Source organism: Antennarius striatus, chromosome 4, assembly GCF_040054535.1.
Source record: "Antennarius striatus isolate MH-2024 chromosome 4, ASM4005453v1, whole genome shotgun sequence".
In the NCBI taxonomy this organism is placed as follows: Eukaryota; Metazoa; Chordata; class Actinopteri; order Lophiiformes; family Antennariidae; genus Antennarius; species Antennarius striatus.
In genome coordinates, this window is record NC_090779.1 from 22,038,101 (window position 1) to 22,065,780 (window position 27,680).

At 42.3% G+C, this 27,680-nt stretch overlaps 2 protein-coding genes across 2 annotated transcripts; both read right to left on the minus strand.

Annotated features, from left to right (window-relative positions):
• Window positions 1-830: 830 nt before the first annotated feature.
• On the minus strand, window positions 831-8,593 carry nox5 (NADPH oxidase, EF-hand calcium binding domain 5). The gene is made up of 18 exons (XM_068313685.1): window positions 8,508-8,593; window positions 7,874-7,938; window positions 7,439-7,575; window positions 7,099-7,249; window positions 6,455-6,665; window positions 5,665-5,902; window positions 5,038-5,191; window positions 4,769-4,941; window positions 4,286-4,468; window positions 3,407-3,539; window positions 3,167-3,306; window positions 2,517-2,717; window positions 2,393-2,437; window positions 2,175-2,299; window positions 1,861-1,945; window positions 1,662-1,761; window positions 1,423-1,589; window positions 831-977 (listed from the first exon to the last, which is right to left on the minus strand). The coding sequence occupies exons 3-18, from the start codon at window positions 7,556-7,558 to the stop codon at window positions 846-848; spliced, it is 2,358 nt and encodes a 785-aa protein (XP_068169786.1). The 5' UTR covers window positions 7,559-7,575; window positions 7,874-7,938; window positions 8,508-8,593; the 3' UTR covers window positions 831-845.
• A 951-nt stretch (window positions 8,594-9,544) lies between these two features.
• On the minus strand, window positions 9,545-21,445 carry rpgrip1l (RPGRIP1 like). Its single transcript, XM_068313284.1, has 26 exons — window positions 21,330-21,445; window positions 20,832-20,927; window positions 20,495-20,633; window positions 20,037-20,350; window positions 19,852-19,951; window positions 19,308-19,451; window positions 18,799-18,904; window positions 17,851-17,997; window positions 17,653-17,726; window positions 17,431-17,570; window positions 17,119-17,225; window positions 16,570-16,620; window positions 16,318-16,473; window positions 16,058-16,175; window positions 15,371-15,823; window positions 15,095-15,183; window positions 14,643-14,976; window positions 14,253-14,548; window positions 13,279-13,380; window positions 13,048-13,113; window positions 12,732-12,858; window positions 12,516-12,613; window positions 11,834-12,017; window positions 11,667-11,751; window positions 11,083-11,219; window positions 9,545-10,989 (listed from the first exon to the last, which is right to left on the minus strand). Exons 2-26 carry the CDS (start codon window positions 20,917-20,919, stop codon window positions 10,868-10,870), a joined length of 3,777 nt encoding a protein of 1,258 aa, XP_068169385.1. The 5' UTR covers window positions 20,920-20,927; window positions 21,330-21,445; the 3' UTR covers window positions 9,545-10,867.
• Window positions 21,446-27,680: the final 6,235 nt, after the last annotated feature.

Genomic DNA, 27,680 nt, shown 5'->3' on the forward strand with positions numbered 1-27,680 from the left:
TTAGAGATATGTTTGAATGTAATATTTCTCATAGGTACCATCAAAATGTCCTTATGCAATTTCCTCCGTGATTAATAAAGTATCTATCTATCTATCTATCTATCTATCTATCTATCTATCTATCTATCTATCTATCTATCTATCTATCTATCTATCTATCTATCTATCTATCTATCTATCTATCTATCTATCTATCTATCTATCTATCTATCTATCTATCTATCTGGTCTAGCGAGCTGTCAGGGTAAGATTAAGACATGGATTGACTGAGAAGAAATGATGTTACTCTGGTGTGCTTCCAGATTATTTGACCATTAATCATCCAAAAGGTGAAATGGCTTAAACCATTTGACCTTTTGAAATGGTTTATGTTTTTTGCTCTTATTGATTTACCTTGACTGGGATAACTGAGAGCCTACACTGACTTGTTTTAATGATAATGTAAATATTTTGTTTCATGATTTAAGTACAAGTACAATCCAAATTATATATACTCTTATTTTAAATCATTAGAGTAGCAGTGTATCTATACATTATATTATCACACAAATCTGTTTTCAAGTGTTTTTTCTTAAATGCAGTCTGGAAGATGAAGGAAATTAAAGGACTATAACCGATGTGCAACATCACATGATTTGTCAGAAAATGCATCAGACTGGAGGAAAAGATACTTTAATTTGAGCAGAAAATGGATTAGATCTACTGATTAATTCTCTATAAATGTGTCACGACAGAGAAGTTCAATAAACGATGGGTCACCAGTAAAACCAGTGCTTATATGATTTAACAACTAACACAAACAGGCAGGAAACAAGGAGTTTTGGGCTGGGCAGTGGGTGATATCCTCAGAAATTTTCCTTGTAGAAGTTGAAGCTGAAGTGTTCACACTGAGCTTTTATGACTTTAGCCAGAGCAGGAGATCCGCAGTAAAACACATGGACTTTCCCTTTATTCTCCTCAGACACCTTCTGGAACACCTGACACACACAACAAAAACATCACTGAAAACAACTGAGTGAACCATTTTTAATCTGGTAAAGAAATAACACCAGTGTGCTTCAGATTAAATCTGTCCTCAAACCGGAATTTATGACTATAAACCTTGGTGATCCCAGATTACTTGAACTGCAGTTAAAGCAAGTCCACTGTATAGGGTTAAATTAAACCTCAGTTGAACCAGGTTTGCTGTCGGGTTAAATTAAACCTCACTTAAACCAAGTCTGTTGAAGGATTGATGTAATCCCCAAGCCAGCTGGGATAAATTCCAGCTCCCCGCAACTTGCGACAGCAGATAAAGAGGTAATAGAAAATGGATGGATGGATGGATTGATGGTTGTTGCATGAAACTATTCCTTGATTAGCTAATGAACAGAATATTCAGACTATTCTGTTTCATGTTATGAGAGGACAGCGGCTCCTTGCCTTCCCCCACTCAGGTCTTCCAGGTTGGGTTCTGGTCCTCAGTCCAGTTATGGAGTCTCTCTTCTCCTTCTTGGCTAGGAGATCCAGTGCCATTTGCAGGCCAATAGCCTTCATGTCATTCTTACTGAGAGCTGATGTCATGTACATATGCATCTCCAGGAAGCGACCTGTTGGACAATAGAGCATCATCAGAGTGTGATCATCTATCTATCTAAATGCATCTGTACTTTAGAGTTCACCTTCTGGCTCCTCGTCAGCCTGATCCATCTCCAGGTTGGTCAGTAAACTAACAAACCATTCAAAGGACTTCTGGTCTCTGTTAATCCAGATGAAGTCAACCTGCAGAGTCCAAATTACAATCACATCCACTGAAAATCTCTTCTTATTAAACTTGCATTAAAAGATAACCCGCCACTGATGTTTGTGTTGTAGTATTACTTTGCGTAACTTCATTTCGCTGTCTTTAATGTTTTCACACCAGGAGTAGTTACAGTTGGGACAGTTCTGCTTCCTGCGGCGGTACCTGGTTCACAGAAATCAAGTTAAAAATGTTCCTTTAACATACATTTAAACCACTTCATTCATTTTGCCTTATTTTACCATCCTGAGTGCTTCTGTTGGAACTAGACTTCACCCCCACACCAGTTAGTACTTTATGTCCAACTCCATGGACGCAAAAAGTATCAGAGCTGAGGAAGAGCACTCCTCCTGACATGACCGAGTACCTTAGTGGAATGAGAGTCGGGTCTCACCTGTACATGATGCTCTGCAAGATGGAAGCAAATGGGGTGATGCCAATACCGGCCCCAATCAAAACGGCATGCTCGGAGGCAAATATCTGTCTGGTAGGAGTTCCATACGGTCCGTCTACATAAGACTGACACACAATTAAAATATCACATTTCAGTGTTAATGATGTGTGGTCAGCAGGGGGAAGGGATTGAATCATCGACCATTAATGCTTACTTACCTTGATGTTACAGAACCTGTGGTTCTCACCAGACTTCACAGAGATCTGTGGATTTAGAAACAGAACCAGGTGATTGAAGCGTCACTGTTATATTTGTTCAAAGAATGAAGACTCATTCAGAGACCTCTCTGAGCGGAGGGGCCTCTCCTCTCTCAGCTGGTCCTAACTCATCAGGAAGAGGCTCCACCGACCCCGGAGCTCCAGACACAGCAGCGGGGGCCACGTCAGAGCGAGAGCTGCACTGCCGGTACATCATCAGTTCGATGGCGTCGTCTTCATTGGAAGCAACTGTCCCGTTACTGTTAGCTGAGCTGAACAGGTCCTCCTGGAGGGAAACCAGAGCAGGATAGAGGTGGGTATGTGTTTCAAGTTTCAAGTTTATTTATTCTTATATAGCTCAGATTCACAAAGAATGTCTCAAAGGGCTTTACAATCTGCACATGGACGATATCACTCTGCCCTCACATCGGATAAGGAACAACTCCCCCCAAAACCCTTTTAACAGGGGGAAAAATGGATGAGAGAAACCTCAGGAAGACTGCAGAGGAGGGACCCCTCTTCCAGGAGTGGACAGACGAAGCAATAGATATCGAATGTACAGATTAACAACACAGTAATAATAACAATGACTGTAACAATAACAATAATAAATGTATGACAAAGGCACGCTGATCCATCCAGTAGAGTGAGTCACCACCAGCCGATGACGCACACAGAGGTCTGTGTGTATGTGTGCGTGTTTGTGTGTGTGTGTGTGTGTGTGTGTGTGTATACCTGGGCCCTCAGCTGCCTGTGGTTCCTCAGGCTGGTGGACAGTCTCTTGGGCCTGTTGGTCTCTGTCTCTAGTTGTCTGAAGTACTCATACAGGCGGTTGGTCCACTGACCCGTTGAGCGGATGTGAAGCCACAGAGAATCTAAAGGTCAAAGGTTGTGAGTGAAGCTGAAGATAAATCAGTTGAACTCTTTTGTGACACCTGTTTCATTGATAAAGGTGGGGACTGATGTAAGGCGTACCTGACTGCTCTGGGGCGCTGCTGATGGTGAATGGATGCCACTCATATTTGGCTATCACTGGGATGTTGATGTAGACGTAATCTCCAGGTTTGAAATGGAAGAACTGAGGACGTTTGATTACCAGGTGAGTCACCTTAGCACAGGAAACAACAAGAGACAACCACATTCTGATATGCTGATCACTGATGAGAATTTAAAACCCTTCTTTTCATGTATGAAGCCCATAACAGTCAGGAACCAAAATACCTTTAAGAGCTTGTACTACTACCCATCTAGACTGGTATTTGTTATCCCTACAGTCTCAAAAAGTAGAACTGCAGCCAAAGCCTTCATTTATCAAGACTCTCCTCCCTCAAGGAACCATTTCAGTCTCCAAAGGTAAGCCCCCACCCCCACCCACAAGAGCTGGGTTAACATTCCTTCAGGTACAGCTTATCATTAGTGGCACCAATGCCACTTTTTTCAGATTAAGTACAAATACTTACATCTGAGTACTTGCTGATAAAGAGTACTTGTCTCCGATTTATTATGTCAAACTACTTCTTCTTCAGGTGTTCAGCCAAAACTTAAACATGGAGGACCACGAATGATGACAAGACTTTGCATCCAGTTGAGAGACAAAGACTTAATACTAATTTCTGAGAGAAGTGCTCTTTCAATAACTTCGGATTCTGCATTTAATAATGATTGAAGTTAAAATAGAGATGTTGCAAACCCTTGGACCAATTAGAGACAAGAGCCTCATCTATTTAAACAGTGAAAAGAATCAAACCAATTCCGTCTAACCACAGGAGATGATGATCAGACTGTTGACATCTGTAATACAACACCTGAGTGATCAATGATGTCTGAGGTGTCAGCAGAGTTAGCATCGGTCACCTTGGATGGCAGCAGGTTCACTTCCACGATGTAAAGCCCGCCCATACGTGAAACGGCGATCCCTATGATCTTCTCCAGCAGGAAAACCAAACCAGGAACAACAAACCACTTCCAGAAGTTAGCACAGTGAACCATCAGCAGTGACCACACCCACACATAGGACAGGTGAGACCAGTAAAACACCTGGAGGACAAACAGTACTTACGGTCAGCAGTTCCCAGTTTGGTCAGGCTGGAGTCATTACAGTTAAAGAACTTAATAACATATCTGGGGCCTATAATCATAAAGCTAAGTACCTGCTGTTCTTTGACAGTAACAACAGAGGAAAATAGTTTTAAAAACCAAAAGACTGTATGACAGTTTGTGTCCACCTATATTCAAAAAAATTTATTAATTCCATAAATGAGAATTACGTTGAGTTTTGGGCTAAAGCCATCTGATGACGTCACGGTAAACCAAACAATCACAGGGTTGGACTCTTACTTCAAAATGCCCGCTGCGCCGTACAAACGTGCTGGAGCAGAGCACCATGAGGCAGATGACGACCTGCAGGACGATACCGGTCACTGAGGCGGTCCCCTTCACCCAGCCGATGCCCGGCCGGGTGGTCAGCAGGTACTCCCACAGGGTGAACTCCCCCCTCTTAGACAGCTGCACTGGAACACACAGAGGACGCCTGTCACCGTTCTGTCATGCCCCTCGCTGCTCGGGTCAGTCACATGACATGTCGGGTCCAACCACTGAGTTTGTACCGAAGTTGAAGATGTGGGCCATGGTGTGCAGCAGTGTGTAGCAGAGGATGGCGTAGCCCACAATCTGATGCAGCAAAATGTTCTGGTCCAGAGGTAAGACCCTCAGCAACCATGTGGCTCTGAGCCAGGTGAGGCAGCGACGCAACATCAGCACCTGAACACAAACATGTTGGGTTTAGATACAGATTTAAATTGAGGATTAGCTTCAGGTAGGCTTAGGCTTAGGCTCAGATTTAGATTTAATTTTACACTTTGGGTTTAGGTTCATGTTCAGGATCCAATTTAGATTTGGTTCAGGTTTAGTCTACAGCCCAGGTTCTGGATTCAGGTCAAGCTTCATTTTCAGATTCTTATTGAGATGTATTTTCAGCTATTTAGGGTTTGGTCTTGATTTGGGTGTACATTTAGGTTTGAGTTCTGGCTTGTACTGAGGTAAAAGGTTTAATTTGGGTTTAGATTCAGGTTCTGAATTAGACATGGTTTAATCCTACCTTTGGCTTCTAGATCAGATCTAGGTTCAGGTTTTTTTTTAAATTTCAGATTGAAGAAATTGGTTCTAGTTAGGTCAGGTTTTAGCTTAGCTTCAGCTCTATCTGGTCTCCAGTGTCCACTCTGGGGGGTTCATACCATAACAAAGGTACAGTTGAAGTTCAGGCATTGCCCACAGCCCTTGGCCACCATGTACCAGCCCCCACCCTGACGGTGCTGCAGCATGGCCCCGATGAACAACAGCAGGTTGAAGCAGGCATAAGAGCATAGAAACAGCAGCTTCCGACTGTTGTTCTGCCAGTAGGCTCGGGTCAGGTAACGAGGAGCATGACGCTTCTTGTGATCAAGTTCAGGAGGCTTCAACCAGTTAGCAGCACTGAGAAGACAGGATCAGGAAGAGAAAGGTCAGAGGAGAAGGGAAGACAAACTAAAAGAAGTGCAGCTCTTACATCCAAAGAGTCCGACAACCTGGATCTGTATATCCATCAAACTCCATCAAATAAATAATCTGGATATATTTTTAAAACTATAGGACGCAACTCTAAACCCCTTCGTCTCAACTGACAACTTTCTAGACCTGATAGCTTGTGACTTATGTTTTTGTTTGGTTGTTCTGATTGAGAGTTCACCAACATAAGGAGCGTCCAGACCAGATAGTCTGAACCCAACATCAGGACTAACAAAAGGTCCAAACCATATAATCTGGAACCAACGTTATCATCATCATCCAGGGGTTGTTGTTCGCCTGCTGGTTATCTAACAATCCATCAGATGTGGGTGTAAACACAACCTCTGGTGAGGCAAATAAATGTACAAACAACAAAACACAGTCCACAAACCTGTGGTTAGACCTCCATCCTCAGGTGTCAGCAGTGAATCAACGAACTTTGTTTGTTGTCATAGAGAATAAAAAGAAATGAGGTTGAACCTGATGGTGAGGTTCTCCATGACTTCGGGGAAGTTCTCCAGCTCTTCCTTGAGCTCCTCAAAGGTGATGGCACCACTGTTGTCTTTATCGGCTGACTCAAAGAGAGCCAGCGTCAAGTCGTCCAGCTTCTCCTCCGGCAGAGAGATGGCGCTCTCACGCAGGCATGACTTCAGGACTGTTCGGAGCTCATCTGGATCAATGGAACCACTTCCTGTCAGGAAAACAACATCTTAAGAAAAACAGGTAATGGCAAATACAAAATATTTAGTTTGACCACCTAAGATCCGACTAGCTGTGATGTATCTGTTTGTCACACAAGATAGTGTGACTCACAGCGACCTATAGGACGCAGGATAGGAGGTGGATTAATGTGTGTTTTCTGACTTTTTTTTTTAAAGAAGAAATTATATTTACGTGACAATATTCTTTAACATAATCTGTAACATTTAGTAAAATTAGGATGATGGACTCTTCTATAAAAATACTGCTTCAGCCTCAGACTGTAAAGCCATTAAGAACCAAGTGATTTCCACATTACTCAGGACATATCAGATCATCTTTGTCAAGAAGATGAGCCTGTGCTGTGCATTTTGATCAAAAGAATTCCAAAAATCAAGAACTTTCCTCCACTCCCAGAAACTGACCATCCACGTCGTAGACCTGGAAGAGGAACCTGAGCTTGTCCGTCTCGCTCCCGTGGATCAGGAGATCCAGAGCTTTGAGCAACTCATCCAGACTGATGGAGCTGCTGCCGTCTGAGTCGAAGAGGACGAAGAAACGCTCGGCAAAGAAAGACTGAACACACACAGAATACATCTGAGACAGCAGCCATGCATCAGGACGGAGTGCTGTGATTAGGCCTACTGCAGCTCCGTGCTCACACTTTAAATCCTATACCAGTTAAATGCAAAGAGATTGCATTTATTCATAAGTGGTTAAAAACAATTGAAGCAATCAGAAATCACGCCCCACCGCCTGTCTGACCTCTTTGACCTTGAGAGCAGCTTTAAACTCATCGATATCAATTTCTTTGTCGTCTCCAGCGATGCTTTCAAACTGCTTTGTCACCCATTCCAGCCAGCGGGCGTCATCGTCCAGGCTCATGGCAACAAGCTTGACCACTAGCGAAGACAGAATATCAGTCATTTTAGAGCCTAAACACCAAAATCACGATACGTTTATGATGATGTACCAGAAAATAGTCATATGCAGGATTGTTGTGTGTGCATCCAACTCCTGATGTTTTTCTTTATATCCATCCATCCATCCATCCATCCATCCATACATACATACATACATACATACATTCTTCCATCCATCCATCCACCCACCCATCCATCCATTCAACAATCCTCATCCATCCTCCATCCATCCATCCTCATCAACATGTGTTGTGTGTATGAGCCTCCAATGGCTAACCTTCATGAACAGCTGAAATCCTGTGGACGTCCTGCTGTATTCCTACAGAGGCCACTATTGATAGACTGCAGCAACATGTACCAGATTGCCATGGAGATGTCAGCCACAGAGAAACAAGAAAATAACCAACACCTTGTGAAACAATAAGCTGATGACATTCAGACAATAATGACATCGTCTCTATTCTTCAGTTCAAACTGGATTTCATATTAAAAATGAAAGTATAATCACAATTAAGAGATAAACTATAATCTGATGTCATCAAATGTCAAAAAAAACTTATGGTTATTTATTTTAAGAATAAAAATTATGATTAAATGATACTTATTAAAAACGTTTTAAATGAAGAATGATTACAGTTTCACGGTTTCCAGTGTTAAAGTAAATAAAGTTGCAGTAAATAAAAAATATCCTCCAGTGTTACAGTAAAGGAAGCTTAATCTGTTCCAGTGTTGTAGAATGCAGATAATAAAATTTAATTTGCATCCATATTGTAATAAATAAAATTTAATCCACTTCAGTGTTGCTGCAAATAAAGTTTATTCTACTGCAGTGCTACAGTAAAAACATTCTAGTTTAGTGTTACAGTAAATAGGTTTAGGCTACTTCAGTGGTACAGTAAATAAAGTTTTACCTGCTGCTGTGTCCTGCTGTTGATATCTTGTCGAGCTTTCTGGGAGAAGTTTCTCCTCTTCATCCTCATCCCCCAGTCCTTCAGAGGTCTGGACAGCTGGAGCTGACAGGTTGCCGCCCACTGGGTAAACAGACAAGTAAGAACATGAGGGTCCAGAGATGATCCTGAACTAATCAGGTCTAGATCCCATATATCACGATTTAATGATAAATAAAAATCCACCATCCACAAAAAATAAAATAATTGTTTTTGCGATTCAAAGTGTTAAAAAAATTGAATAAAAGCACAGTGGGTTCATTGACACAGAACTCAGACACTGAGTTCAATGTTAAATAATGACATTTAAAAGCTGAAAGCAAACGTCCTGTTTTAACTTCAAAGATGAAATTAATCAGTGATAAAATAATTGCTGATCATCAAGTACATAGAAAATACTTTTGGTTGGCCTGTGATGATCTGTATCACCACCCTGCACAGGATAAGAAATTATGATGAAGGGTGGATGAATGAATGGAGAAGATGCCATCACCATCCTGCCTAAAGTTTTGTATGCAGAACATCACAAAGGGAAAACCTCCAATGAGACAGATCAGCTTCTGTGATGTCATAACACCATGAGCCCTGATAAGCTGACCCTCATCATGTGAGTCCTGGGCCATGAAAAATGCCCATAGAATCTGGATCACATCGGTATTGTTATTAGTCTGGCAACATTCATGAAAAACTATATTAAAGGTGTCATATTATACTTATTTGAATGAATCTCACACAGCTGTCAGATGTCTGACTGTATTTCAAATAATTTAACTCAAAGTGATCAAAAACTGAAATAAACCAACAAAAAAATATATAGAACAGGAAGTTACTGGTTGCTGGTGTGGCAGCAGAACAATGGGTCCAGAAACTCACAAGTCACACCTACCTTTACCTTTAAAGGTGACCTCCGCGGTCGACTGGCTCCCTGGTCTGTCACGAGTTTCATCATGAGGTGCAACACATTTGTTTGAATAGAAACTCATTATTTATTAAAGGCCAGTAGAAAACACAAGACACACTTTATCTCCATATTTCATTCATTCATCGTCAACCGCTTCATCCGCTGTGGCGGGTCGTGGTATCTGCACATTTAAATATTAATATTAAATAAACATCTGAGACACTTCTCTTCAGTCTGACGTCTCTACAGGCTCAGAGTCGCTCTAGTAGGTTCTTCCTCTGAGGACTATGGAGGTTTTTCAATGATGGAAGTGGAAATAAGTGTCAATAAATAGATCTTTTTTTTTTTCTTTCGAAAACAATTTGAACACCAAAAAAAGACGTGAGAAAAATTGAAGGTTATGAAATGAGTTCCATGTACATTAAAATCGTACATAACAACGAACAATTTGGTGTAATCAAATCTTGTTTAGACTGGGAACCCAAAGTAGAACAGAAGATGATGAGACATTCAATTACAACTGAGGCCTGTCAAGCCACTTTTCTAGAGGAATGCTCTTGAATTTACAGCAGATACATTTGTATCGATAAAGTCCAGAAATGGTCTATCACAGACATCAGTCTGAGTGTGAAAGACAGGTCAGGTAGTCCAAAAGATACAGATTCCATTACTATCCTGTGCCATCCCATAACTGAGGTGGTCCTATCCAAAATCCAATGGAGGAAAATATTTTTCCTGGCACAAAACGTTAGAATATTTTGCTGTTGTGTCTGATATAGAGTTTATCAGTCACACGGAAGGCCCAGCAGAGAGACTGGATCAAGATCAAGCTCCACTTTCAAGATTCTCTCAATTTGAAATAAAGCATTAGTTCAAAATTTCAGTATTTTTGCACAAGACCTGAGATAGTGGGCAAAATCACCAAACTGTTTTACGTTTGAGGCAGAATGGAGAGAAATCCTTTCTCTATCGTGAGAGGCAGTTTGGAGCAACATGTGCTCTGTGCAGTAGTTTGAGCTGTCATGCTTTTGTCTGTTTACAGACTGCCTTTGGTAGTGAAAGAGGAGAAATAGATCTGGTCAAAACCACATTGTTGGTTTTAACTGCTCCTCATTGTTTAAGTGTGTTTCTTGCAGCAGAGCAATGTCAACTTTTTCTTTTTTTTAGGGAAAGCAAAACTTTCTTTTGATGGGCGAGCTGACTTCCCTTTATATTACAGGTATATGTTATACAGTCTCAATGTGCAACAAACAGATCTTAACTCATTTATAGTTAGAGGCATTTCACTTGCTCTGTCCAGGCACACTAATAGAAGGCCAGCGGTCAGGACCAGAAGCAGCAGAACAAACAGCACGTCTGTTTTACATCCGTGTCTTCAGCTGCCTCAGTGTGTTTCTGCCTGCTGATGTGTTTAGTCGTCCTGTCATAAGGAGATGGGGGTCCTTTCCTGGTCCTGGTCCTCCACAATGTCCCTCAGGGCCTCCAGTCCCTCCACAGACACCGTCAGACTGGCCACCACTTCACTGCCGTCCTCCACGTCCACGACTGCAGCAGGAAGATGTCAGTGTCACATGATCAAAATCTGATCTGATCTGTGTGTGTGTGTGTGTGTGTGTGTTTGTGTGTGTGCATGCAGACCGTCTAGACTGGTCTCCATCAGGTCTTGTTGTTTCTCCAGGATTTCAGGGATCCTCAGGAAGGCCAAGCCCACATCTTCACACTCCCTCACCAGCTCTTCTTCCTCTGGGGGGTCACTGACCACCGTGAACCGGATTCTGGTTCAGACAAACATTCATTATTTATCACAAAGACAAAATGAACTAATCCATTAATAGACAGTATTGATTACACGCTTTGAACAGATGCTGACATCACCCTATCAGGGTTTACCTCTAACGGCTAAAAGTTTATAAGTTATTTTTAAGTTTGTACTTGTCTAGATGTTTTAAAGGCATTGCTTTATTTATTTCTTCTACTTTAACTACAGATACCAAAATGAATCCTCTGTCTGATGTTCCAATTTACAGAAAAAAGCGCTCATGTATGACACGGGGTCACATGTAAGGTAGAGGATCTTCATCATGTCACTGGTTTTTCAGCATCTCATTTAAAGAAAGAGAAACATTTGAACATCAGACAACAGGTGACACAGACAGATAAGACAAGAGACCGAGAAGGGGTATTGCTGAGTTCTGACTAATTCGGACCAGAATCCACCTCACCTCTCCATCTGAGAGTTCCGACCTTGCAGGACTTCTCTCAGCAGCCGCCGTCTGGCGCCATTGTTCTGAGCGTCCAACGGGATGACTGTGAGGTCACAATAACAAACGGGTGTGTTAGCCTTGTAGGTCACTACAGCGGTGAGCCAGTTTGATCAGGTGACTCTTACCTTTGCTGTAGTTGTAGTTGATGCTCCTGCCTGGGGGGGGTTTGGGGAGAGACAGGGGGGTCTCAGTGGGCAGGCCCAGCAGAGAGAACTCCACGAACAGACGTGCCACACTGCTGTCCCGTTCCAGCCGACCCCCCGGCTTCAAGCTCAGAGACAAGACCTCCACTCGCATTCGCTCCGATGGCTGAGGAAGAACACAAGGTCAGTTAAGGCTGGTCTGAAGGTCACATGACCTCCTAAAAATCTTATACAGACTAAGTGATTAAAATAAATATGCATTCAATAACAACTATCAACACTAGTGAAACAATATAAACCTTTGATGGACGTCTTCTGAAGTTATGTTTTAAATGATTTAATTTTTCACAGATTTTTCATAGAATTTGTTTGTATTTTTATTTTGCATCCATGTTTCAGCAGCAGGTAGCGCTGTTGCATCATACCAAGAAGGTCCCAGGTTCGATTCCACCGGGGGCTTTCTGTGTGGAGTTTCAATATTCTACCCGTGTAGAATATTGAAACTTGCCAGCAGAAAATTGCCATCTATCCTGTTCTCATGCTGCACAGACAAATGATGACTATTAAAGAATATTTATATTTGCAGCAATGAAATGTCATCAACATGAATCCGTACACAGCGCAGCTGCTTTTTCTCTCAGGAGTGACAAAGGTGAATTCTGACCTTCCTCCCCTCCGCCTGTTCCTGAACGATGCATTCGTCGCTGTCTGACTGAGATGAGTCGCTCTGGTCCTCTTCTGCTGCTGGAACCTCCTCGATTTCTGGACCAGAGACAGAAACAGGTCTGAGATCATTCATGAAACCCTTTAAACCAGAGAGCAACAAGAACAGGACAAAACAGATGACACTAAAAATGCATTTCTGTCACTATCTGCTTACCTTCCAGGATCGCCTCAGACACATCAGAGTCAACCAAGTATGTCTGGGAGTCAGGAGAGACCAGCGGGCCTTCAGACTGATGAGGTTCTTCATCATCTTCTTCATCTATGTTCTCAGACACAAATGGCTGTTTCAAGAAGGCACAAAGAGACTAGTCACAGATCAGCTGCAATTAACGTAGTTAACATCTATTATTACATTTAAATAGTTAAAAGTTCTTATTTTTAATTAACATGTAGTTAAGAACAAAGGAACAGGAACCACCCCACCAAAATCTTTATCTGTCACAGATGAACAGTTGATGCTGGAGGTTTACCTGTTCAGGTGACGGCTCTCTCTTCTCTGCAGGCACGTTCACACCCCCGAACATCCTGTCCTCCACCTGAAACCAAAAGAATAATTTGAAAACAAGCATCAAACAATCCACAGTCGAAACCGTCTCCATGATATGACGAACAGTTTGTAGGCATGGAAGTGGTAGTTGCTAAGGAAACGATGAGCTGAATGGCTCAGAGTGTAACAGTTCTTTCCACTGGGATGTTCTCACCTGGTGGGAGTCTTCTGTGGCTCTGGGATCTATGAATGTGACCTTTTTGGCTGCCAGCCCTTCCTTCGTTGGCACCTTCTCTCTGAGCTTTGGCAGCAAAGGCTGAGAGTGAGAAAACATTCAGTGTCAGGAGACGATTTCAAATGTTCCACAGCATGAACAGGGATAAACACTGTTTTCATTAAACCCCATCAGCAAACACGTACTGACTGCACACACACTGTCCGTAAGCTAGTTAGCAACACACACATTAGTTGTGTGTCCATTCAGAGCCGCATCCTTCAAAGGTTTCATTCCAAGATTCAACATGACTGGATAATTCTGATGACTCCTGCACATTCAGCCTTCTTTCTTAGAACAGTAAAGGTGTATTCCCTGCCTATCGTATCGCTCACAGACCGTCAAGTCATCAGACCTATGGTCGTTTTTCTTTTTTTTCGCATCACCATAGAGCTAGTAACAGTTAACAGCTAAAACAAAAGAAAAGTAAATGTCCTCAGATCGAGGACACAGAGTGAATGTCCAATCAGAGATGAGATCATTCACCATGAGGGACGCCATGTGAATGCTATCATTTATTTTAATGGGGCCGAGTGTAGCTCAGGCGACTAAGTCTTGGACTGTTGACCGGAAGTCGTCAAGAATATTTGGATTGTAAACTGGCAGTGGGAGGTGCCAGTTCACTTCCTGAACATTACTGAGGTGCCCTTGAGCAAGGCACTATCCCCTTACAAGCTGCTCATGGTAGGCCCCATGCCAGAGCTGCCCACTACACATCAGCAAGCCTACAGGCCCCATGCATGTGTTTTTATGTGTCTATGGGCCTGTACAATATACGTGTGCAAATATTTGGAGTGGAAAAAAGTAATCCCCTATGGGGATTAATGAAGGACTTATTCAATTATCTAATGTTTAGGACACCCGAATGTGGCGTAAGTTGCTCTGGATGTGTTTTGGTTAAAGAGTTTCCTCACCAGTGATTTGGTCTCCTCAGGTAGACCGGTGGGTGGGTGATGAAGTTCTCTGTTGGCCTCCTTCTCCTGCTCCTGTAGCATCTTGTCGACATTGAACATCCCAGAAAAGAGGACGTTCTCTTCAACTTCAACCTCTGTTCTGGGATGTTCCTGCTTTAATGTGCTCGCTGTCTTTTCTGGGATATCTTGGTCATTTGCAGCGGCTTCTGGAGGAGGAACGTAAGGGAACTCCCACCTCATTGTTACATCTATGTGGCCAGCGGGGAGTCCAGATGGACCAGTCAGCTCAAATGTACCTGACAGACAAACAAGACACACCTTCAGAACGTCCAATTTATTTATACAAGGAAATAAAGTTGGAAAACTACAGGCGGTATATTAACCCCTCACCAGCAATCCCCTCGTTTCGGGTCAGAGACAGCAGAGGCACCCCGGCAATCCCGACGTACTGGCTCATCTGCTCCTGTTTGTCGTCAAACACGTAGAAGCGCAGAATCTTGGACCTCAGGTACAGTTCTAGATGTGCGTCCATGAGGATAGAGTAGGTCATGAGGTCGCTGAAGTGGGGGTCGCAGCAGTCATAGATGGTTGCGGTCGGATAGTCGGGAAAGTTGGCAAACTTGTAGACCACATAGGGGCTGGGCTGCTCAAAGCTTCTGGACCGCAGACCTCGACAGCTCTGGACTGTGATGTGGAGGTCGTTCCAGCGGCTGCTGCTGACCGGCTGCAACAGCAGGATAACATGAAAGGATCAGACTGATCGACAAAGAGGGCGACGCTATAATAATCCACACAGGTACCTGTGCGTTCAGGTGTGTGTGGAAAGCGTTGACATCCTTTACCTTATGCAGAGAGATGGTGTCCGTTATGGGGATCTTCAGCTTCATCCAGTAATCCAGAGAGCCAAAGGACCGCGCCTCGTCAAACATACCTGAGGAGAGAGAGAGTGAACCAGATGAAATCCTGATACTAATAGCTAATAATCAATTAATGTGAAGCCAGACAGTTAAAATATTGTTCAAAATAGAGTTCAGTTAACAGCTCCTAACAAGCTAAAGCTGGTTTGTAACTGAGGAGTTTTACTTTCACCAGGCTTTGCTGTTCCTTCGTCTACTCACCGACTAGCGGGACGGCCCCGTGAACTTCTCCATCCTGTTTCAGCAGCTGCTGCAGCTGAAGCTGAGCAACCGCCACAGTCCTCCAGTCCAACCCCAGCGCCTGGTGCAGCTCCACGGCGACAGAGGATTTGTGGACGTAGTCCAGGAAGTCGTCATCCACAGTAAACACGTATTTGGAGGTGAAGCTGTAGTTGGGTTTCTCGCCTTTTGCTACCGGGGTGGAGTGCAGGTCGAACAAGAAGAAGGAGTATGTACAGAAGGTGGAGGGTTCCCTGTCTCCCAGAAAGTCCAGGGCATACGGAGACAGCGTGGCACCGACGATCTGAAGCTCCAGGAGGTTCTCTTCATGCTCCAGGTGAAGACTTTCCTCGAAGTTATCATCCTGATCTTCGTCTATGGTGTGTGGTTTGAAGGTATAAGATTTATGGCCGTAGGCAATGTCTCTAAGCTGAGCTGAGGAGAGGACGTAAAAAAAACAGATGAGGTTCCTACAGTCAGAACAGGAACTGGTTCTGCATCCAGACTGAAGCTGAGCTAGTTTTGAAATCAGGGAGCTCTTGTGTTGCTGACAGGATAGCCATTTCTTCGTGTTTCCAGTTTTCGTGCTATGCTAAGCTCGTCTGTTTCACGCCTATAGTACAGACACAAGAGTGAATCAACCTCAGAGAAGTGTGGAATATTAAATACCTTCCAGTTTGTTGATCTTGGCCGCTCTCATGTCCAGCAGCTGAGCTTGTTGCGCTAGCTTTTGCTCATACTCCACCTTGTTTGCATCCATCTTCCTCCTCACAACCTCCATCTCCGCCTAACGACAGACAGAAGAGACTCATATGTTATCCTGCAGCTCCCAACAGGAGCGTTGGTAGACTTGAAGCAGTGATTCAGCAGCCATGGATACAGGCTTTAAAGCTGATTACAGTTCTGAGGCTGTTCGATTCGATATCCACCTTGTAGTCTTTGCAGATCTTGCTCTCCATGCTAAGAAGGTTCCTGGTTTTTTGAAGCTCCTGGATGGTTTCAACGTGAGCTGCCCGCAGCTCCTGGATGCTGCTCCCTTCCTCCTCCACTTCCTTCAGGAAGCTCAGGTCGTCGGACTTACGCTTCTGTTGGAAGAGCGAAGGCAAGGATCAGCGAGGAGAATCGTATCCACTCGTTCACTCACACACTCAGTAGGTTGAAGGTGAGTCAGTGTAGCTCACCTTGATGAGCAGCAGTGCCTCTGTCAGTTCAGCCACATCATACTCATTGTCCTTTAAAGAACACAGAGACAAACAGGCTTTTTCTTCAGTGTTTACATGAGTTAAACATGAACATGTCTGTACAGAAGAGACAGAAGTTATCTTATATGTTTACTGCACTGATGTGGATGTCAAATTTTTTTTTCTGTTAATTTATAAACAACAGACGTGACAAGACATACTGAGTGAACAAGTGTAAAACCTGGATGGGGAGGGTTAATGAGGAGGGTTAGGGAAAAGAAACATGATAAGAATCATGCTTCTTATCATGGAATTTAGCATCATGACGACTGATCGGGTTACGGAACAGAGGATGGAGAATCAGAGCCCACTAGTTTGAGAAACTCTGGAGGCCCATGAACTTAAATTCAGATTCTAAAAAATATGTGTACTGTGATTAAGTAGTAATAAAACAAGTTTTATCAATCTTTTAAAGGCTGTTCTGTGCTGAAGAGCTTCACAAGTGTGACTGTTTTCAGGACTACGGTTGTGGTCCAAATGAATTCTCACTCTGCTGTAGAATCTCAGACGATCATTTAGTTCCTCCAGCTGCTGCTTCTGCTCCAGAAACTGAAGATGAAGCTTTTTATTCTCTTCTGTCAGCTTCTCACTTATGTCTGAAACAAAAATCACATTGACTGTTTATTAGAAGTTAAATCATTTTAACATGTGATTCAGTACCTCAACACCACCCCCTGAGGATACGTTTAACAGCTGCAGGTCTATCATCACGTTAAACCAGTAGAACATGGAGAGAACGTTTTATGGAAACATACTGAATAGTTTGGGTGGAGGTAAGAAAAAGACATGCAGCAGACAAACCTCGTTCTGCCTTGATTTTGTCGAGGATTTCGTTTTTGTCGACGAGGTCGGCCTTCAGCGCCGTCTCCAGTTGGATGATCTGTAGCCTCAGCTGCCGCTCCTGAATCTGCCATTTCTGCTGCTGGGACACATCAAAGGTTCTGGAGACACACGCGTACAAAGCCTGTCACACACATGTCACACACCTGTGTAACCAGCAGCACCACAGCTGAAGGGGTTTACCTGTTCACCAGCTTGTAGTTGCTCTCCTTCAGCAGGTCTCTCTCCTGCTCCAGCTCACCAATTCGCTGATGCAGCTGTCGGAAGTTTGTGAACAGACGAAACAATTATTTTCCTGTTATTTGCTAAAGTTGAATTAGAGTCATGTCCCATCACACGATGAACGATAACCATATCACACAGGTGGAGCGTGGCGGTCACCTGCTCCATCTTCACGCCGACCATGGTGGAGCTCTGCTTCTGACTCTCGAGTTCCAAACTCTTCAGCCTTTCAGTTTTCAGCTGAGCGGCCAGCGTGTCCACCTCTGCCATCGCTGCGTCATGACTCGCCTTCAGCGTCTGCTGACTCTGAAGGCACAGGTCAAAAGAAACCGATTTTAAAGTTTTAACTTTTGTCATCACGAACCAACAACCTGGTGGAGCAGAGACACACTAGGTGTGGAGCTACTGGCACCCCACTCATTATCTTTTGCATGCCTTACAGGCCCCTTGTATGTGTGAGAGTGTATGTGTGTGTGTGTTCAGGCCTGTATCAGATATTTACGTGTGTGATGATATTAACAAGAGTGGAAAAATAATTATAGTGGGTGAATAATGAAGGAATCTTTAATTTTAATCTTAAATACTGTATATCCCACCTCCCTGCTCTATAAGCAAATAAACATAAAAAATGAAATGACCTCATCACAGGATATTTGATCAAACGACCAAACAATTCACTCTTCCTCACTTAGAGTGATCAGATCTCATCTAGGTTTACATCTCTACGCACTTTTAATGGAAAGGCCTGTGCTCTGTTACAACTCCATGCAAGCAGCAGTTTTTTAGTGAACACAGTATCACCGGACTTTCATTTAATGAGATGTTGAGTTAGGCTGAACTTAATAAACTCACCTGAACATCTATGATAATTTCTTTATCTGTTAATTCAGCAGTAAATAATCAGTTTATAGTGAGTCTGTTCTGAAAACAAGTAGCAGCTGTTGTTCTTTATGTTCTATACTGAAGTTATTTATTTCTATAGGCTTTGTGTGGTTACACAACAATAACAAACACTGAGCCTGAAACCCTGTGTGCTCATAAACAAGTGAAGGTCTTCCCGTATTGATTGCCATGCTTCCGTTATTTGATCCTGGAGGAACTTCTTACCTCCTGAAGCTGTACGAACCGTCCCTCCAGCTCTGTTATGACTTTGGACCGGTCATCCAGCTGCTTCTGCAGATTAATCATTGTCATGTTGCTGCCGATGTGCGACCTGAGACACAAGAAGTGAGTGTTAGTGAGCCAAACCCTGAGGTGTTTGATCCTGGATCTGGTTTGATCCTGATCATGATCAATATTTCTGCCAGTCCAGTTTTTATTTCCTAACTTATACCCAGAGGAGTTGAGCTCTGGATAGACTAGTGTTTTTGTATTATATTGTACAGGTGTGTGTGTGTGTACTAATATAAAGCTGTGTGTCCTCATGTGTACTGTAGTGAAATCATTTCTATTGAGTATATTTGGGTAAAGGCCTCAGAGAGAAGACTCAGTTCAACCCCCTCATTACCTCTGACTGACCAATCGCAACGTCCCGAGGTGAACGGTTCATTCCTCCATGAATGGAGAAAAAAGAGGTTGCACTGCCATCACGACTGTTCATTTATGGAACGTCTCACCTCACTTTGAAGGTCTGCTGCTGTCGGACCTGCAGGAGCTGCTCCTCATAGTCCTCCTCCTTTTTCTTCAGTTCATCCTTCAGCTGGTCAGAGTCTCGCTGCAGCTCTTCCATACTGCTCTGCTGAGTGTCAATCACATTCTTCCTGAGAGGCAGAGAAGGTTAACTGGTTAGCTTTACATAGTTGAGCTAAGTGTGGCTAAAAAGCTGTCAGAGCAGTCTTTAAACAACTTCACACTTTTAGCACTCAGAGAGTTATCAACACAGAAAAATGACGTGATTTAACAAGCAGCCAATCAACAGGTGGTTATCTTAACCTCAGTAGTTTAACATCAAGCTGAACTTAAACACCTATGTAAGCAAGTCAGAAAGTTAAACTACTTGTGATTATATTTGATTTAAAAAGCTCTCCCTATTTCTGGTCATATCTCTAGCTGTTATGTCCTTTATATAAAAATATCTAAAAAATGGTCTTAAAAAAAGAAGTGACCCTTAAAGCTGCTGATTTAAATTGAGCTGATGGTTGAGGAAGGTGAAGGACTCACAGGTTGCGGATCTCGGCCCTTGCTTCTTCAAGCAGATTGTGTCCAAATCGAGGCAGGAAACCAGCCGGAGGTCTCCCGGTTCCCCCCACACTCCAAGAACCTGCAGGTGTAGAAGCAGAGCTGGTTTTCATCGGTGCTGTAGAGACATTGAGGTGTGATCTCTATTTCAGAGCTCTGTGACACACTTCTCGGTCGAGGCTGAGACGGTGAAGAGGCGTAATCTCGCAGCTTTTTCAGGCCGGTGTTGACCCGGGGTGGGATGTGGTCGTAGCGTGTGGTCTTCTTGCTTTGAGCGGTGAGGAGCTGCTGTTTTGTCACAAGGAGTCTGTGTTTTAGCTTCTCGTTCTCCGCCTGTGTCGTCCGTAACTTCTCCTGGAGCTCCTCTATCATCTCCTCCATCTCCACGTCTCTCAGTCTAGAGACTGGCCGGCCATCCCCTAATGCCAACTGCTCCATGCGACGACGGTCCTTTTCCAGCTTCATGAGCTTTGTGGCCAGCCTGGAAGGAAGTGGAGGTAGAAGAGGATTAAAGATGAAGTCATTGTTTCACTATCTGGAGGTGTGAGAAGAGTCCGATGCCAGCTCTTTCATCTTCCACAGACGAAAACAGCAATGAATGTGGTTGTGTTTGTGTGTGTCTCACTTCTTCAGTTTGTCAGTCTGTTTGTTATTATGCAACTTGAGGAGCTTTGTCTCCTCCTGAAGGCACAGATACCGGTCCTCAAGCTCCTTCCTGGGTGCCCGCGAGATGTTCGGATGCGCCCGAGCATTTTGATACAACGCTGGAAATGTCACCATCAAAAGAAAAAGAAAACCCTGTCAAACGTGACTGAGATCGAGACCAGGAAACAACAAAAATTTTGACTCCAAAAATAAACAATGAGTCATCTTAGCATAAATTACAGTACATTTTGAAGAGAAGAAACGATATCAGCATAGTGCAAATTATACGTTAGAATAAAAACAACATCAGGACGGACCTGGTGGACATGCTGCCAGTCTGGACTGGCCTTCAATAATGTCTCTGACCGGGACATCAGCTGCTGTCTCATCCAACAGAGTAGACATACTTCAATCTGGAAAAATAACAAGTTTATTTAATTGTAATTTAATTGTTTTTTGAAATATTACCCAGCTTCCTAATCAATCACCTAGGTTTGTAGTTGAAGAACAAAAGTGGCTAATTAATTAAACATTCCGTTTAGGGTTAGGGTTGAATAATTTCCCTTTGGGACTAATAAAGTATTCATTCATTCATTCAGTCCTGAAATATATACAGTTTCAAGGGCTGGATCTGTGACGCAAGAATGACTCACATCCGTTACACAGATTTTAAAAAATAGATTGGATAAATAAAATAACGCATAAATATTCTCGGTAGAAATGTCGCGGACAGTTAGAAAATCACATGAGTTTGAAAAAAAAAATCCACTTTTTGTTCACTTTGGTCTACATTTGCTAACAATCTGCAAGTTTACCTTAGTGATGTTAGCTAGCTGAGTTCTGCGGTCCTGATACGACCAGAGGGTTAGCTTTCTCTTTTAAACGATAAATTATCACTGCGCTGACATTTATCTCTTTATTTGATAGGAACTCTGTCCTAGTTACTTTATAAACCATTTATTACCGTCTACGACGACTTCTTTCCGTTCAGAGAGCCGGTTGCTACTGAAAACGTTTACTGGCGTATCAAGCTAAATGCGCATGCGCAATGTGAAGAGATTTGTGGGAAATGCAGTTTTCTTAAAATCAAGCACCTACTGTCAAGGAGTAAAACTCCATAAAGCGATAAAACGTACAAACAAAAACGACCATTTTCTTATTATCGTTTATCTAGCGAAACAATGGTGTTTGGAAAACTAGCTATTTTATTGATAGTAATAATCAATCCTTTAATGATCCTTTGATCCTTTAATCCTCTATCTATCTATCTATCTATCTATCTATCTATCTATCTATCTATCTATCTATCTATCTATCTATCTATCTATCTATCTATCTATCTATCTATCTATCTATCTATCTATCTATCTATCTATCTATCTATCTATCTATCTATCTATCTATCTATCTATCGATCTATCTATCGATCTATCGATCTATCATCTGTCTGTCTATGACAGACAGGTGTGTGCGTGTGTTTGTGTGTTTTTCATGTGGCTCTGCGGTGTACCGGCGTCGTGCCCGGAGTGTCTCCTGCCTCATGCCCCAAGTCTGCTGGGAAAGGCTTCATTTTGAGTCCTTAGTGTCCCTAATATCCCATAATAAAGCTGTTTGAGTCCACAGTAAAGGTGAGACCTTAACCCTCTATCAGTTAGCCATTATCTGAAACCCTTGTTCAGAACTTTTTCTTTAGTCCTGTCATGTCAGAAAATACAAACTACATTGGAGGTTTCAACAATCATGTCTTCCATATTTGGTGTTTCCAGCTGTTTTGGATTCTTCAAGATTCAGATTTAAACAGAAAGTAGGAATACAGTTTGAAACCCTTTCCTTTCATGAATATTTCCAATGCTTCTTCGTATGACTCCTGGGCAGATCCATCAGCTCCAGTTATTCTACTTTTTATTATCCACTACGCTCTTTGGAGGGACACTGGGCCAATTTGAGGACTTATCCTGACTTTACATGCAGGCCTATTTATGAGCAGCTGCCGCCGCTGTGGTGCTCGCATCCCCCCGGGATCCTGACAGGCTGTCAGATGTCTCATGAATCAGCAATGGATCTCATTTAGCGGCCAGAGATGAGAGCGCTGGCTGGATGGAATGAGTTAAGTCAACATGTCGGGCTCACTTGGCCATGACGGTCTCCCATCACTGCTGTTTCTCCCAGCCGTAACCTTTGACCCTCCCTCCCCCTGCCGCCTCTTTAGGCTTGGACGGAGCAAAGTGTGCATCTGTCAGCGGCGGACCATCAGAGAGTCGGCTTGTCATTGAAATCTATGATGCCTGCTGACCTTCTGTTCACCAGGCCGTGCCCACCTCCACATAACTGTCAATTCAGACGAGCACAGAGCCGCTTTCCACCTCCATCTCATCCACATATTGTAATTCTGCTGGATTCTTAAATATACTAAAACACAGTCCAGCTCACACCTGTCATGTTCAGTGTAGAGATGATGTGTCATGTGAACACAGTCGAGATTCCTCTGTGATGATTTAACCCTTATGGAGCCAAAACTCCTACAATGATATGTCTGTATTTAAATGAGTCTTATGTATGAATAAAGTCCCAAAGAACATGATCCAAGAAACAGAAAAGAGAAATATCACGACACAATCAGAAGCAAAGCGATTCAACAGCCGTCTTTTAATAGAATAATTTCACTGCTAACTGATGCTGTGCAGAAATATTTGTGTCACATATCGCATGTTGTCATGATTTATGTGTTTCTTTGTGTAAATCGTTCAGTGAGTATCTAACCAGAAATAACCAGAAATAACGTCTAACCGCCTCCAGAACTGTCCTCCAGCTGTGACGACTCAACCATCCTGAGCTGGTTCCCAGTGAGTCTCCAATGTGACACTAGATGGCGGCTGGTGAACGTCTCAGAGGAGTTGGTGCTTCATGAGGGATGAAGAATCCATTGGCTGCCACTTGATGGAGATGGACATGTGTGTCTGTGGAACATAAATACCTACAAATAGGAGTAATCCATAAACAAAGAAGCATGCTGTTGGCGCAAATTGATATACATTTTACAATTGCTGGTAAGGATAGACATATTTTAATTCAAATAATCAAAGTAAATCTGGTAAATCTGAGAGTATTTCATATTATTTAGATGATAGTATTTGTAAATGTTTTCCCAGGAAGTGATCTACTTTTTATGGAAACTCAAATCCTTTAATCCGTGCAGCAAGATGTTGGAGATGTTCTTCAAGTCAGCTGTCACCAGCGAATGTTTCTTCTCTGTGGTCTTCTGGGGGAGCCAGCAACACAAACACCAAAAAACTGATAAGGAAAGCTGGCTCCATGATCAACTGCAAGCAGGAGATATCAGAGGCCGTGGTGGAGAGGGAAGCGTCTATCATGGACAACCTGGACCAGCCTCTCCACCACACACTGGACAGACAGTGGAGTTCCTTCTCCAAGAGTCGTACAGCTTCGCCTCATGAGGAACGCTTCAAGAAGTCTTTCCTGGCGCTGTTATATAAATGTGCATGGTGGGTGTTCTGTGTGCTTTCATATATTACTGTGAATAACTTAAGACACTGTAGTTGCTCATTGGGCGCAACACAAAGTGGCTGCCCAGTGCTCTACCTCTCACTATATATCTGCATGCTGACAGGCCATGTATGTGTGTGTGTTCTAGGGACTGTACATATATATATATATATATATATATATATATATATATATATATATATATATATATATATATATATATATACACACACACACACACACACACACACACACACACACACACACACACACACACATACACACAGATATATACATACATATATATATATATATGTGTGTGGGTGTGTGTATATGTATATATATGTGTATATATATATGTATTTATATGTATATATATGTGTATACACACACACACACACACACACACACACACACACACACACACACACACACACACACACAACTTGTATGTGTGTGTGTGTGTGAGTGTGTGAAAAATGGACTCGAGTGGAGAGTTCCCCAAGGGGATAAATAAGGTATATTTCTGCTTTCTTTTTCATATTCCCTTATGCACTGTTAATATTAAGTAATTACTATTTTTCAATTTATTTCTCTATCATTTTTAAGTACCTATTATTATTTAATGAATTAATGTAAAAGTGCATTGTTTTAGAAGTAGAAAGTAGCTAAAACACTTCAGTGTTGGTGTTGTACTCGAGTAAATGTACTTCATTTTTAATACTGAATATGAACTACAAGAAATAACAAGTACATCCAGATTAATTAATAAATACAAATCTAAAGACTCAAGTTGTCAATAGCTTTGTATTCTTCTAGCATTTTGATTGAATTAAATTTGTGTTTTGAAATTTATATTATTTATGCTTAACATCCATTAATTTTAGGAGTGGAAATTGGTTAATGTTTAAAAAATGACACATTTGAATTTGTTGAAAAAATCAACATAAAAAAATAATGTCCCTCGAAAATAAAACTATTTCAGTTTAAAATCCAAATCTGGACAACCTGTTAATGTTTACCTTTCATCAGAAATGTTATTATATTATATTATATTATATTATATTATATTATATTATATTATATTATATTATATTATATTATATTATATTATATTATATTATATTATGAGTTACATCTTTACAGACTTTAATGAGGAGACGTCATCACTTATTTCAACACTTAGTTCCATCAACAACAATAATAATAATAAAATGATTACATTTTTTATAACAATTATAGGTTCGAAAATAATCGCTCATCACTGTCTCACTGAAACTTCTGTTTGGGCCTGATTTCTGCAGCGGATGAAAATAGAAAATAGTGCTGTGTCCTCTGCTCACTACTCTTTCTGTATGTTCTGCTTACAAGATTAAAAATGTATAAATTTCTTTGCCTCGGCTTCCTCGCAGGAGGTCCGTTGTCCTCAGAAGCTTGACATGTCTTGATTGTCACTTACTGTGTGACAGTGACACTTCCTGTCACAAAGGTCACTTTCCACTTCCATCAGGATAGTACACAACTTGAAGACCATACCACACCAAAGCTTTCCTCCTGTTACCAGCAGGCGGCGCTATCACTGTGACTGACTGCTGTCTGTCAGGCGGGGCCCTGACATGTGAAGCAGGACAACTTCCTGACTCTTGGCCAAATACATGATGCGCTGCTGAGTGTCCATCTCAGTAGGAAGTCCAGACTGACTTCCTGTTGTGTTGTGTTTCTGTAGTGTTGACAATCCTTAGTTCAGAGTCTGAATCGTGTATCAAGCTGTTTTGGCCCATAACCCATAACTTGATACCATAATATACAGTATGTCAATTTTAAAAACTGATGAGTGTGACAGTCAGGCCCTCATCCAATAATCCACACACTGACCCATCGTCCATCAGCAGCAGCTCTGGGTGTTGAATCACTTTTCTTGGATGGATGTGACTTCTCCTGCCCAGGTTGTCCCCCTCCTCCCACGTTCCCTCCACATATCTGGTGATCAAAGCAGGAAGTCATGTGACCTTCCATGCATCCAGAGTCTTGCCCTCTACACAGACACCTCCCCCCTGACAGACATGTAAACAGATTCCGTCGCTGTTAGCGGTGAGAGGTGATTAGACTTGGCACAAGCGCCAAAGCAATTAAACTGAGGCTGACAGCGCCGTTTGGTGGGCCGGTGTAAAGCCAGCAGCAGGCGTCCAGCTGCCGGGCTGTAGCTTCTGACCGTCACCGACTCCAACAGGAATGTGGCCACCGATCACAGCCTGCTGGTGCGATGAACAACGAAGAGACGGACGCTGAGGGGAAAATTTTACTTCATGATGATTAGTCTGGTTAGCCAGGATCAGCTCAGAACCTCTTGCTAGATTTGATCTAAGTCTGAAATTCTTTTTGTTGTTGTTGTCGTCGTCGTCAACACATTTGTAAAATTTCACGCACCTGAGCTGGTTAATCAGAATCAGGACATCCGCTTTTCTGTTTCTTGTAAATGTTGCCTGATTGGTGGAAGAATGCCTCTCTCTTTCAGGGCGGAGCCAAAGGTCATCAGGTTTAAATAGGAACTCCAGGTGAGACAAACCTGGATTTAAAAGGGACATAGATGGACCCTGCTTGAATTGAACAGAACAAATAACTCTTTCTGTATGACTATTCATTGCATTCATTTATCTTCTTTGCAGGTCACAGTGGTTGCTGGACCCTATCCCAGCGGACTTAGGTCCGACTCAGGTCAGACAGTCTGGCCGGAGGTCTTTGACTTTGATTCCTCATGGCTAAATAAAGTTAGGAGGAGGGAGAAGAGGTTTAAATAAAGAGAAACCTGCTGGAGGAGGGAGGAGATCTGATGGAGGAGGCCAAACCTCATCATCTGATCATTAATTAAATCGCTGCAGATGTTGTCAGCCAGGATCAGCAGCCTGATTAAACAACAGCAGACAGACGGCGTCCTTTCTCCGAGCCTGCTGGCCCACACTTTGGCCGATTGGATTAACAAATCAGAGATGAACCTGCAGCGTGTCTGAGGTTTAAACTCTCAAAAGTGAAAATTCCAATTTATTAATGTTTACTGCATCGTCATTATATACCTAACAGCCACACATTTTCTTTGTCTACATCAGGAAAACAGATCAAATGAAATTAATTAGTTTAATAAATGACAATTGGTCCTCAGTTGATATTAAAACGATGAGAGAAAATAGAATTACACAAAATAATAAATGAGAGGAAGACATCTCCATCTGGTATTAGAATATGTTCTACATCTCTGATGACCAGCCTTACAAAATTTTAAATTCATCTTTATGTCAAAACACGAAAAAAGATTTATAGAAAAATAGAAAAATACATGTATAAAATCTTGACGTCTGCATGCTATACATTCAACACCATCAGATAAGTATTGATCTGTTTAAATGCAGTGAATTGATTATTTCTTCACTTTTCAAGCATCATATATTTAGGTTAGAGCGGTATCCGCTCTAGCCAGGATCTTTTATTCAGAATTGGATTCAGAATTAAATTTAATTGTAATATAATTTTTATTACTTTGTCTCACATCCCATCCTTCCACCAGATTTAATCTGATTTATGTTAGTGTAATCCTACTGGAAACAATCACCCATACATCCTGGTGTAAACAAGCAGACTTATATTTCTGGTATTTATCTGGTATCTCT